General features: G+C 44.2%; 1 protein-coding gene across 5 annotated transcripts in view; it reads right to left on the bottom strand.

Annotated features, from left to right (window-relative positions):
- LOC132821781 (mediator of RNA polymerase II transcription subunit 12-like protein) overlaps positions 1-13,787 on the bottom strand; it is a 604,412-nt gene that overhangs the window by 78,731 nt on the left and 511,894 nt on the right. For all 5 annotated transcript variants that reach the window (XM_060834551.1, XM_060834553.1, XM_060834556.1 and 2 more), the window contains one exon: positions 7,755-7,916. In XM_060834551.1, coding sequence (XP_060690534.1) covers positions 7,755-7,916 — 162 coding nt within the window. The remainder of the gene's footprint in view (positions 1-7,754; positions 7,917-13,787) is intronic.

Here is a 13,787-nt window from a genome sequence, read left to right as displayed (position 1 = left end):
ATAACACTGTATGTAATGGCTGGTCTAGTTCAGTTTCTAGTCAACGCTAACTCCAGGATAAAAGAAACTTACTGCTGATGCTGGAATCTGAAACCAAAAGGGAAAATACTGGAAAATCTCAGCAGGTCTGGTAGATAAAGGGTCAGTTAGATTCGAAACATCAGCCCTTTTCTCTCCTTTCAGATGCTGCCAGACCTGCTGAGATTTTCCAGTATTTTCTCTTTTACGAACTCCAGGATGTTGTTAGTAGGAGATTGAGCGATGGTTATGATATTGAACATCAAGAGGAGATGGTTAGATTTTCTGAAACAAGAACAGAAAGTGCTGGAGGAACTCAGCAGATCATGCAGCCTTTGTAGAGAGAAAAACAGAGTTAATGTTTTAAGTCCAGTTTTGAGATTGGACTGACAAAGGCTCACTGGATTTCAAATGTTAACTCTGTTCTCTCTCCACAGAGGCTGTCGGACCCGTTGAGTTTCTCTAGCGATTACTGTTTCAGACTTCCAGCATCTGCAATTCTTTGTTTTTATTTTGGTTAGATTCATTTTTGCTTAATAAATGTATGACTGAAATATTATTTTAAACGCAAGCCTTTGTGTTCTTAGTTTTAAGGGTGGAAACTCAGCCAGGTTGGGAAGTCGAAATTATTGGAACGTATTTTTGTTTAAGAGAGGGAGCACAAAGTGATGAACTAAACCTGCTCCTTGTTGCTATGAAATCTCTTCACATTCTGTTGAAATTGGATGCATGCACTTTCTGGGTAAGTGCAAGATTATGGAAATAGTCTCCCCAGTGAATTGCCCACAACTCCTGCCATCAGGACTGAAGCGTGGGTCAGGCACTGAAGGATATCAAACATCAATGTGACGATATGTTGACAGATGAGGTGGCATGGTGGCTCAATGGTTAGCCCTGCTGCCTCTCAATGCCAGGAACCTGGGTTCAATTCCAGCCTCTGGCGATTGTCTGTGTGGAGTTTGCACGTTCTCCCTGTGTCTACATGGGTTTCCTCTGGGTGCTCAGGTTTCCACCCACAATCCAAAGAGGTGTAGGCTAGATGAATTAGCCTTGGGAAAATGCAGGGTTACAAGGATGGGATGGGTCTGGGTGGGATGCTCTTCAAAGTGACAGTGTGGACTCAAAGGGTTGAATGACCTACTTCTACACTTTAGGGATTTTATGATAAGGGAAGAAAATCAGTTGAATAGACAAGTAAGAAAAAAATAAATGCTCACAGCTTTAGGCACAGAATTCATCCTGCAATGCATAAATGTTTAAGCTTTTGGTTACTCTCTATTTTAGTGTTACCCCGTCTTTACCCACAAACATCCTTTCTGTTTATGCAGCAGAAGACTCAAACTGAGAAGTGATTCTTGTAGATAGCATGCTTTTGATGAAGAGATTAGCCCATTTATAAATACATAAATTAACGCGTGCAATAATGAGTCAGTCCTGAGTCTATTAAGTATGACTTTCTTATAAATGCAGATAGTGTTGGAGAAACTCTAAAGGTCTGGTAGCATCTGTGGAGGTAGAAACATTTTGATTTCAATAACTCTCCTTCAAAACCAAAAGGAGCTGGAAAACTATGCTTTTTTTTACACCAGTGACATAACGGGAGGATCAAGTGACAGTCTAATGTCCTCTTCTGTCGAGAAGATCAACCAAGACAGTCAAGATAAGTAAAAGCAAATGCAAATTATTCTGATGACCTGAAATGTTTATTGCGCTTCATTATTCACACAAGCTGCCTGAATTGCTAAGCCCTTCCAGCACTTTCTGTCACCATTTAAGTAAAAGAGACTTTCATTTGTATTGTACCTTTCACAACTTCAAACCATCCAAAACAATTTCCACTAGTTATGCATCTTTTGAAGTGCTGCACCTGTTACAATATAAGAAATATAGCAGCCAATTTGTGCATAGTAAACTCTCACAGAAAAGAGTGAGTGAAGAATGCATTCTCCTTTTTTGAGGTATTTTAGGTGCTGGAGGTGATTTCCTGGAATTGCAGGAGCAGCAATGATTGTTTCACATGCTGGTGCATTGTTTTGGAACTTTGGGAAAAAAAAGTCAAAACAACAGCAATTTTAAAGGGGAGAAGAACAGACAAAGGAAGCACATGGTGAAGTCATTGCAGGAGAGAGAGAAAGAGAGAGAGAGAGAGAGAGAGAGAGAGAACCTGCGCAATTACTGCCTTTGCTGTTTGAATTCATGTCACGCTGGACATCGGAGTGCATCTGGGAAAATTAACAAACAGTGAAATTCACAACTGATCTTGGAGGAACTGTTGGGCAAAGTTCACAGCACAGAATCAGATAAGTTAATCGTTGTTTTTAAGTGTGGCCTACAGAGATTCTGCAGTAGTGAGTAGAGTGGGTTCTTTCTTGATTATATGTTTTTAGAGATGTCTTGATTAAAATATAAGCCCTAACTATTAATGTAACCTGGGGCGGTGTTTGCAGAGGAATAAGGCGGTGTTATTTTCTGGGTCTGTAGATTGTGAAGGAGCAAAAATGGCCTTTGCAGTGATATGTACTTCTTGTCAAATGTGGGAGTTTAAAGAGAGTTCAAGGGTTACTGCGGATCATATCTGCCATAAATGCTGTTGGATGCGAATCTTATCAGATCGAATGGATCGGTTGGAGAGACAGAAGCAATGAGGAATTTGCAACAACAGCAGTATGTGATGGATGGCAGTTAAAGGAAGGAGGGAAAGTCTCAAATACAGTCACATAGATGGGTCAACTCCAGGAAGGGTGAGAGAGGTAAGGCAACTAGTGCAGGTGTCTTTTGTGGATATACCCATTTCAAACAGGTATGCTGTTTTGGAAAATGTAGGGGGTGATGGATTCTCAGGGGAACGTAGCACGAACAGCCAAATTTCTGGCATTGAGACTGGCTCTAATGCAACGAGGGGTACGTCGGATTCCAAGAGATCAATTGTGTTAGGGGATTCACTAGTCTGAGGTACAGACAGACGTTTCTGTGGCCAGCAGCAAAAAAGCAGAATGGAGTGTTGCTTCCCTGGTACCAGGATCAAGGATGTCTCAGAAAGGGTACAGAATGTTCTCATGGGGGAGAGGGGCCAGCAGGAGGTCATTGTCCACATTGGAACCAAGGACATAGGAAGGGAAAAGGTTGAGATCCTTAAAGGAGATTACAGAGAGTTAGGCAGGAATTTAAAAAGGAGGTCCTCAGGGGGTGGGGTGGGGGCGGTGGGAGAGTCAAACAGTGAGTCAAACAGTCAGGGACAAGGGTAGGACTAATAAATTAAATTGCATTTATTTCAATGCAAGGAGCTGAACAGGGAAGGCAGATGAACTCAGGGAATAGTTAGGAACATGAGACTGGGATATCATAGCAATTACAGAAACATGGCTCAGGGATGGGCAGGACTGGCAGCTTGATGTTCCAGGATACAAATGCTACAGGAAGGATAGAAAGGGAGGCAAGAGAGGAGGGGGAGTAGCATTTTTGATAAGGGATAGCATTACAGCTGTGCTGAGGGAGGATATTCCCGGAAATACATCCAGGAAAGTTATTTGGGTGGAACTGAGAAATAAGAAAGGGATGATCACCTTATTGGGATTGTATTATACACCCCCCAATAGTCAGAGGGAAATTAAGAAACAAACTTGTAAGAAGATCTCAGCTATCTGTAAGAATAATAGGATGGTTATGTTAGGGGATTTTAATTTTACAAACATAGGCTGGGACTGCTATAGTGTTAAGGGTTTAGATGGAGAGGAATTTGTTAAGTGCATACATGACAATTTTCTAATTCTGTATGTGGATGTACCTACTAGAGAAGGTGCAAAACTTGACCTACTCTTGGGAAATAAGGTAGGTCAGGTGACTGAGGGGTCAGTGAGGGAGCACTTTGGGGCCAGCAGCCATAATTTTATTAGACTTAAAATAGTGATGGAAAAGGATAGACCAGATCCAAAAGTTGACGTTCTAAATTGGAGAAAAGCCAATTTTGACGGTATTAGGCAAGAACTTCACAGGCAAAGGGATAGCTGGAAAATGGGAAGCCTTCAGAAATGAGATGACGAGAATCCAGAGAAAGTATACTCCTGTTACGGTGAAAGGAAAGACTGGTAGGTATAGGGAATGCTGGATAACTAAAGAAATTGAGGGTTTGGTTAAGAAAAAGAAGGAAGCATATGTCAGGTATAGACAGGATATATGGAGTGAATCCTTAGAAGAGTATAAAGGCAGTAGGAGTATACTTAAGAGAGTAATCAGAAGGGCAAAACGGGTACGAGATAGTGTTGGCAAATAGAATTAAGGAGAATCCAAAGAGTTTTTACAAATATATTAAAGAGAAAAGGCTAACTAGGGAGAGAACAGAGCCCCTCAAAGATCAGCAAGGCGGCCTTTGTGTGCAGCCACAGAAAATTGGGGAGATACTAAAAGAGTATTTTGCGTCAGTATTTACTGTGGAAAAGGATACGGAAGATATAGATTGTAGGGAAATAGATGGTGACATCTTGCAAAATGTCCAGATTATAGAGGAGGAAGTGCTGGATGTCTAGAAACGGGTAAAGGTGGATAAATCCCCAGGACCTGATCAGGTGTACCTGAGAACTCTGTGGGAAGCTACAGAAGTGATTGCTGGGCCTCTTGCTGAGATATTTGTATCATCAATAGTCACAGGTAGGTTCTGGAAGACTGGAGGTTGGATAATGTGGTGCCATTGTTTAAGAAGAGTGGTAAGGACAAGCCAGGGAACTATAGACCAGTGAGCCTGACGTCGGTGATGGGCAATTTGTTGGAGGGAATCCTGAGGGACAGGATTTACATGTATTTGGAAAGGCAAGAACTGATTAGGGATAGTCAACATGGCTTTGTGCGTGGGAAATCATGTCTCACAAACTTGATTGAGTTTTTTGAGGAAGTAACAAAGAGGATTGATGAGGGCAGAGCAGTAGATGTGATCTGTATGGACTTCAGTAAGGCATTCGACAAGGTTCCCCATGGGAGACAGATTAGCAAGGTTAGATCTCATGGAATACAGAGAGAACTAGCCATTTGGATACAGAACTGACTCAAAGATAGAAGACAGAGGGTGGTGGTGGAGGGTTGTTTTTCAGCCTGGAGGTCTGTGACCAGTGGAGTGCCACAAGGATCAGTGCTAGGTCCTCTACTTTTTGTCATTTACATAAATGATTTGGATGCGAGCATAAGGAGGTACAGTTAGGAAGTTTGCAGATGACACCAAAATTGGAGGTGCAGTGGACAGCGAAGAAGGTTACCTCAGATTACAACAGGATCTTGACCAGATGGGCCAATGGGCTGAGAAGTGGCAGACGGAGTTTAATTCAGATAAATGTGAGGTGCTGCATTTTGGGAAAGCAAATCTGAGCAGGTCTTATACACTTAATGGTAAAGTCCAAGGGAGTGTTGATGAACAAAGAGACCTTGGAGTGCAGGTTCATAGCTCTATAAAAGTGGAGTCGCAGGTAGATAGGATAATGAAGGTGGCATTTGGTATGCTGTCCTTTATTGGTCAGAGCATTGAGTACAGGAGTTGGGAGGTCATGTTGCAGCTGTACAGGACATTGGTTAGGCCACTGTTGGAATATTACGTGCAATTCTGGTCTCCTTCCTATCGGAAAGATGTTGTGAAACTTGAAAGGGTTCAGAAAAGATTCACAAGGACGTTGCCAGGGTTGTAGGATTTGCGTTGTAGGACAGGCTGGGGCTGTTTTCCCTGGAGCGTTGGAGGCTGAGGGGTGACCTTATAGAGGTTTACAAAATCATGAGGGGCATGGATAGGGTAAATAGGCAAAGTCTTTTCCCTGCGATCGGGGAGTCCAGAACTAGAGGGCATAGGTTTAAGGTGAGAGGGGAAAGATATAAAAGAGACCCACGGGGCAACTTTTTCACGCAGAGGGTGGTACGTGTATGGAATGAGCTGCCAGAAGTAGTGGTAGAGGCTGGTACAATTGCAACATTTAAGAGGCATTTGAATGGGTATATGAATATCAAGGGTTTAGAGAGATATGGGCCAGGTGCTGACAGGTGGGACAAGATTGGGTTAGGATATCTGGTTGGCATTGACGGATTGGATCGATGGGTCTGTTTCCATGCTGCATATCTCTATAGCTCTGTGACTCTAGGCGGCACGGTGGCACAGTGGTTAGCACTGCTGCCTCACAGCGCCTGTAGACCCGGGTTCAATTCCCGACTCAGGCGACTGACTGTGTGGAGTTTGCACGTTCTCCCCGTGTCTGCGTGGGTTTCCTCCGGGTGCTCCGGTTTCCTCCCACAGTCCAAAGATGTGCGGGTCAGGTGAATTGGCCAAGCTAAATTGCCCGTAGTGTTAGGTAAGGGATAATGTATGGGTGGGTTGCGCTTCGGCGGGTCGGTGTGGACTTGTTGGGCCGAAGGGCCTGTTTCCACACTGTAAGTCTAATCTAATCTAATCTATCTGTTCCAGAGGGACTGGTTAATGGATGAGTGTTGGCCTGGTCACTGGGGGATAAAGATCTTCTGCTCTTTCAAAAACTATAGTGTAATCTGAGAGGTTTCAAAGTAGAGATTCTATTCAATCAGAAATAACTCTTAAAACATTGGTTCTCAAACTGCAATCCGCCATGGGAGGCCTGTACAGTCTCTCCAGGGCGCCAGAACAGAGGGTCAAGATCACAGCGAACTAACGTCAACGATTAGTGAGTAAGCCATGAATAAAGGCATCTACTTCCCACTCACTCTCTCTCTATCTTTTTCCATTTTTCTCAGTTTATACTTTCTCTAGGCTCCTGTTCTTTACGTGCTTCTGCCCTCACCATAGTGGGTTTTCCCAATGCCCCAATCTCTCCCTTCTACCTTCATACCCTCCTTTGCTTTGGCTCTCGCTGTGCACCATGTAAGGTAAAATAACCACTTGGGCCTCTCAATCTGCTACAGATGGCCCAGCAGTAAGAAGTAGGCACATCCCTCTCCCTAATATTTGTAAAAAAACTACCTGTTTACTCAAAAGAAGAAACATTAAATGTGTACTTATTTTTATTTATCTACTCATTCACAGGGTGTGGGCAATGCTGGCTGGGCCAGCATTAATTACCATCCCTAATTAAATGTCAACCACATTGCTGTGGGTCTGGAGTCACATCTAGGCCAGACCAGGTAAGGATGGCAGTTTCCTTCCCTAAAGGACATTAGTGAACAAGATGGGTGTTTACCCGGATTCAATGTCATCGTTAGATGAACAATTCCAGATTTTTAATGAATTCCAATTCCATCATCTGCTGTGGCTTGATTTGAATCTGGGTCCCCCCAAACATTACACAGGTCCCTGGATTAACAGAAAGGGAGTACTGCAGGTGCTGGAGATCAGAGTTGAAAGGTGTGGCACTGGAAAAGTGCAGCAGGCCAGGAAGCATCTGAGGAGCAGGAGAGTTGACGTTTCAGAATTCCTGATGAAGGGCTTATGTCCAAAACGTTAACTCTCCTGCTTCTCGGATGCTGTCTGACCCTGCTGTGTTTTTCCAGCACCACACTTTTTGGCCCTGGATTAACAGTCCAGCAATAATACCACTAAGGCCCCACACATGCAGTACTTTCACATCATGACTGTTTTATGCCATTACCATTCAGATGGGGTGGTTCTTAAATATTACTCCATTGGAAGAGATGTTCTTCAGTGAAAATGATGAGAGAACCAATACCTTAAGAAAATGCAAGAAAAAGGAGCATAACTTTGAAACAAGCTGACAGCTTCACTCTGGTCACACAATACCTGCCTGTTTTTTGTCAATAGAATCAAATCCTGCAATTTTGTTGCCTTTTGTGTCAATCAACGATCCCATTGGCTCACAAGTAATGACGTCACAGGTTTGCTTCGGTAGCGGCAGCAGCTGACGTACTTTGTCGATGCTCTCGGAATGTTTGTCACCAAGTTCTTTCTGACAGAAAAAGAAATCAAAATAGAGACAGTCGTGTTAAATCCCATAGTGCACCAGAAAAAAATATTAAAAATTCTCCATCTTAACCTGGCGTCCACACCACACCTCGTTTAAAGTTATGGACTGAGCAGTTATATGAAGTGAGACATATGAATTGCACCTACTTATGATGGCTACTAGTTCTCAGAGGGCAATGAGCTAATATCAGGAGTTCACTTTTGGGAGACCCTGGATCTCTTAAGGTAGACTTAGCCCTTACTGCAAACTTTCAGGACAGCAAGATTGAGAGATGGGAATGAAGATTCAAACATGGCGTTTGAAACCAAATTGAAGGCAACAGAACATTCTGGCAAACATTCACATTCTTCACTGCCATATCAACTTTATGCTTCTGAATTCAGCACACATCACAGTCAGGTTAGCTTGAAGATTCTGCCTTCAGTTGGAACAGGTTGTCAGTTGCACTGCGTGCTGAGTGGAAAACAGAAGAGAGTGGAAAGATGATGTTTTTACCTGGGCTACAGGTCAACACCCATGGGTTGGTTTCTGAACAACAGCAAATGCAAAGAAGTGAGATAATTCTCAAACCACAAGAAAGATAATTCACCAACACAGAACAGCAAAGCATGCTTTTCATCTGATAACTTCCAATAAGTCAAACTCATTGAAATTAGTGGGCTTCAATCATAACAGTTTCTCTGTGGTCATGGTGCGACAGATTATTTTGGGAGTCTGTGTTGTTGTGCTAAGCTGCTCTCTCACAAACAAATCTGGAGGCCTAGAGAGTCATGGTTAAAGCTCCAAACTTTGTTTCATCAAGTGGCTGGCCAGGAAGGTCTCCCATGCTCACTGCTTGCCATTGGTATGTGTTAGGACGATTGGAGGTTGACAATTAACCTGCTTGATCATGTTGTGAACACTCCTTCATCGGACATGAAGCCCTGGAGCAGGACTTGAATCTGGGCCTTCTAGCTCAGAGGGATGCTCTCTATGTACTGTGCTCCAGGGATGTGCTCTTTTCTGTATGCTTTCACAACTTTATCAAATAAAGCAGCCTATTGATTCATACCAGAGCTCATGCAAATTTTATTGGACAGACTGAAGGAGCACATAACAACAAAGAGGAATACAGATCACTGGCGCGTATTGTGGTAAAGACCTGGGTTACGCTAATAGATGGATGGCAGGCAGAGTGAGTAGATTCCCATAAAACTAAGAGACACAAATTGCTTGTGGAAGTGACTGACAATACAGAATGTTGTGTGCCTGTGTAATGACAATCTTACGGCTACAGACACTGATCCCTGAATTTGTTTTTTACATGATCCACAGAGGACAGTGCAGCATAAACTCCTTCATCAATCTTCCTCTTGTCCACTCTGGTCTTTTGCTTCTCACCGGTCAGTCATGGGTCCCTTCAGCTCATGAGCTATGGACAGCAATTGACAGAAAAGTTGTTGAAGTGAAAAGACCCTCACATTTATGTCCTTGCAACAATGCACCTTGGCTAAACGTAATTTGTGATGCCCTAAATACATAACATACCTAATGGGAATAAGATCCAAACATGCCAGATATTCCTGGCAGGTCAGGCAGCGCTAATGGAGTGGAAAAGTTGCTCAAAGCGACCTGAAACACGAAACATGGCTCTGCTGAGTGAAAGGCTCATTGAGACTGCGAACTCTGCTACATTCCCACGGAAACTCTCAGACCAGTCACGGTCTAATTGCTTGGTCTGAGAAATAAAATGAACAGTTGAGTGTTTTCGGGGCAACTCCACACCAGTAATCGCCCCCCCAAAGAGAAATCAGCAAGTTCTCATGTTGTAGAAACTGATGCTCTAGTTTTTTGAGTCTGCTTCTTGTGTCTATGTCTTGAAACATACATATGACAAGCTTTGCATTCTTCTCTCCTCTTAGTAATGTTTAGTGAAGCCAATGTAGTTAACTCAGCCACATTAGGGAGATTTAAACAATCCTTGAATAAGCACATGGGTGACGATGGGGTAGTGTAGGTGGATGGGCATAGACTTATTCACAGGTTGGTGCAACATCGAGGGCTGAAGGTCCTGTTCTGCGTTGTATTATTCTTTGTTCTAAGCTTTGATAAAACACCTTTATGCTTGAAGACAGTTATGTGGAAGAAGTCCTTCCAGACTATGTAGCAAGACTCCGGTACCAGAGAAGGAATCAGTAGCAGCTGAGGTGTAAATCTATTACACACTCCCTCAACTGAATGGCTTAACAGTGTTACCAAGAGAAAGAACAGCACAAACACTCCTAACTGCAGTGGTTCCATTATGCAACTGTCTAAAATATGTAACTGAAGTTAAAAGTTCAAGGTAGAAAAACTGGAAACTATTGGGCTGTACACTTGGTCTTGCAGCCAAACACACATCTGGAAGAGCCATACCCAGATAATGCATGTTTATGCGGCTACAATTAGATCAGGTACCATGGAGCCGTCCAAAATGCTTTCAATGCTAATCTCCAACTGGTGTCCAATACACCTCTGAATGTTCCTCTCTTAAATTTGGCTGGAGTTCAGTGCAGTTCTCATGCCAATTTTGTGGAATTTTTGTCCTTATTGGAAAGTCCATCCATGTTGGCCGACTGCTTTACATTCAGTAAGTCGACTTAAAATTGAAGGCTTTCATGCTCCTCATATCTGGGTTGGATTGGCATCTGGCTTCAGAAGTCAAAGGGTGAAGTTCGGTAATGGATTGAAATGATGGCATGTTTTCCTGATGGAATTGATAACAGCAATGCCAGGGGTCGTGTCCAACATAATGGGAGGGCCCAGAGGCTGGGAAAATAATGTGTATTGGTCCATGTGCTGGCCCCTTAAGATTGGCCGGGGGTGGGCATGGGAGCAGGGGGCATCGGGGTGGAGGGTAAGGATGATGGGATGGGGGACTGGGGAGGTGGATTCTCAAAAGAGAGGACCTAGTTGTGGTTCTGTTCGCCGAGCTGGAAGTTTTTGTTGCAAACGTTTCATCCCCTGGCTAGGCGACATCATCAGTGCTCTGGAGCCTCCTGCGAAGCGCTTCTTTGATGTTTCTTCCGGTATTTATAGTGGTCTGTCCTTGCCACTTCCGGGTGTCAGAGGACCTAGCTTCCTGGTTATGACATCATTAGACTCCAAGAAATGCCTGTCCGATTTGAGATACCATGTATACAAATAGCTAAGAAGCAAAAGGTAAATAGAAAGATAATTATTTGGAATATCTTGTTGTTTCTGTTTTGACAGCTGTTCTGATCTTATTTGGAGAGGGTAATGCATTCTTGAAATTGCAATTATCTACTTAAAGAATGAAGCCACAAGATTGTAGAGTTTAAAGACACAGGAGTATTTACGATCTAGGAATCAAACAATGCAAACATTGCAGATTGAGGTGCAATCACAGAAGGTGTAACACCTCCCTGTTTATTTCCTCCCTCCTCCCTATCCAAGGCCCTGACACACTGTCCCAGGTGATTTACCTGCACTTCACTCAATCCAGTCGACTGTATTTGCTGCTGACAATATGGTCTCATCTGCACTGGGGAAACATGACGCAGACTGGGTGACTGCTCCACAGGACACCTTTGCTCTGTCCACAACAATGACCCTGAGCTTCCAGGTGCCTACCACTTCAACATCCCACCATGCCCCATGGCCAACATCTTTGTCTTGGGCTTGCTGCAGTGCTTCAACAAAGCTAGAAAAACACCATCTCGTTCTCAGCTCGAGAACCTTACAGCCTTCTGGAGTCAATATTGAGTTCAATTATTTTAGGGCCTGAGCACCTTCTCCCATGTCCATACCCCAACCCCCAGACACACACCAGGCCTTGTTGTCACATGGGCTACTACCACAAACAACCCATTGTCAGCCAGTAATGATTCACATTAATGGTGGCATGATGGCTCAGTGGTTGGCACAGCTGCCTCATAGTGCCAGCCACTCGGCTTTGGTTCCAGCCTCAGGCGACTGTGTGGAGATTGCACATTTTCCCTGTATCTGTGTGGGTTTCCTCTGGGTGCTCTGATTTCCCTCCCACAATGTGCAGGCTAAATGGATCGGCCATGTTAAATAGCCCATTGTGTGCTGTCTGGGTGGACGGTCATGGGAAATACAGGGTTACAGGGATAGGGCGGTATGTGGAGCTGGGTGGGATGCTCTTCGGAGGGTCAGTGCCGAACCTCCTGTTTCTGTGCTGTAGGGATTCTATGCTTAACTGCTATTCGCTCTCTCATGCTGACCTTTATCCACTTCTTTGTCTGGGAGAAAGTGAGGACTGCAGATGCTGGAGATCAGAGCTGAAAATGTGTTGCTGGAAAAGCGCAGCAGGTCAGGCAGCATCCAAGGAGCAGGAGAGTCGACGTTTCGGGCATAAGCCCTTCTTCAGGAATGAGGAAAGTGTGTCCAGCAGGCTAAGATAAAAGGTAGGGAGGAGGGACTTGGGGATGGGCGTTGGAAATGCGATAGGTGGAAGGAGGTCAGCTGAGGGTGATAGGCCGGAGTGGGGGTGGGGGTGGGGGCGGGGGTGGGGGCGGAGAGGTCAGGAAGAAGATTGCAGGTTAGGAGGGCGGTGTTGAGTTCGAGGGATTAGTCTGAGACAAGGTGGGGGGAGGGGAAATGAGGAAACTAGACAAATCTAAGTTCATCCCTTGTGGTTGGAGGGTTCCTAGGCGGAAGATGAAATGCTCTTCCGCCAGCCGTCATGTTGCTATGGTCTGGCGATGGAGGAGTCCAAGGACCTGCATGTCCTTGATGGAGTGGGAGGGGGAGTTGAAGTGTTGAGCCACGGGGTGTTTGGGTTGGTTGATCCGGGTGTCCCAGATGTGTTCCCTGAAACGTTCCGCAAGTAGGCGGCCTGTCTCCCCAATATAGAGGAGGCCACATCGGGTGCAGCGGATGCAGTAAATGATGTGTGCGGAGGTGCAGGTGAATTTGTGGCGGATTTGTCTACCCAACTGCTTCTCTCTCTCTTCACCTATAGTTTTCTCCAGCCCGCTCCACCTCTTCTTTAGTATAAATACTAATCTTTTCATAGCTACAATCAGTACTGAAGAAGGGTCACTGGACCCGAAATGTTAACTCTACTTTCTCCCCCAAGATGCTGTTGTCTTTATCGAGCGATTCTCTTTTTGTTTCTGACTTCCAGCATCTGCAGTTCTTTGGGGTTTTCTTTTTCCATATAGTACTAATGCATAGCCTGACACGTTGCTGACACATACAGAACTCAGACACAGAAGAATATAACACATTAATACTTGTTGTATTTGCATAAAGTACCAGTCTGTATTCCACTTACCACAAGCAACCACAGCTTTATTTTAAATATCTCCACTGAAAATGCAGAGGAAGGTATCTCACATGTGTTTTGACAGTCAGTCAAAAGCAGAGGTTGGGAGAGAGCTACTTACTTTGCTGTGGAGATCAATGTATAAAAATCCTTTCTAAATTCAATCAAATATCATGAATTTAAATGTATTTTTACTAGAGCTTACAGCCCCCATATCTTCTCTGTATACCAGACAACCATCTTTGGTATGCAAATAGCTCTGGGGACTACTTAAATTGTATGAAGCATGCACGGTATTGCTGGAACTTAACACAGCTGTTTCCTCTCTCTTAGTTTCATTTGCACCATCCTGAAATCACACGATTCCTACAGTGTGGAAAGAGGCCATTTGGCCCATTGAGTCTGCACTGACCCTGCAAGGAGCATTCCACCACTTTCAACCCCGCACCTATCCTTGTCACCCCACATTTCCCATGGCTAATCCACCTAGCCTGCACATCCTCTGGACACCATGGGCAATTTAGCATAGCCAATCCACTTAATCTTTGGACTGTGGGCAGCACGGTGGCACAGTGGCTAGC

Source organism: Hemiscyllium ocellatum, chromosome 13, assembly GCF_020745735.1.
Source record: "Hemiscyllium ocellatum isolate sHemOce1 chromosome 13, sHemOce1.pat.X.cur, whole genome shotgun sequence".
Taxonomy (NCBI): domain Eukaryota; kingdom Metazoa; phylum Chordata; class Chondrichthyes; order Orectolobiformes; family Hemiscylliidae; genus Hemiscyllium; species Hemiscyllium ocellatum.
The sequence above is the reverse complement of the archived record's forward strand: the minus strand, read 5'-3'. Positions and strand labels throughout refer to the sequence as shown.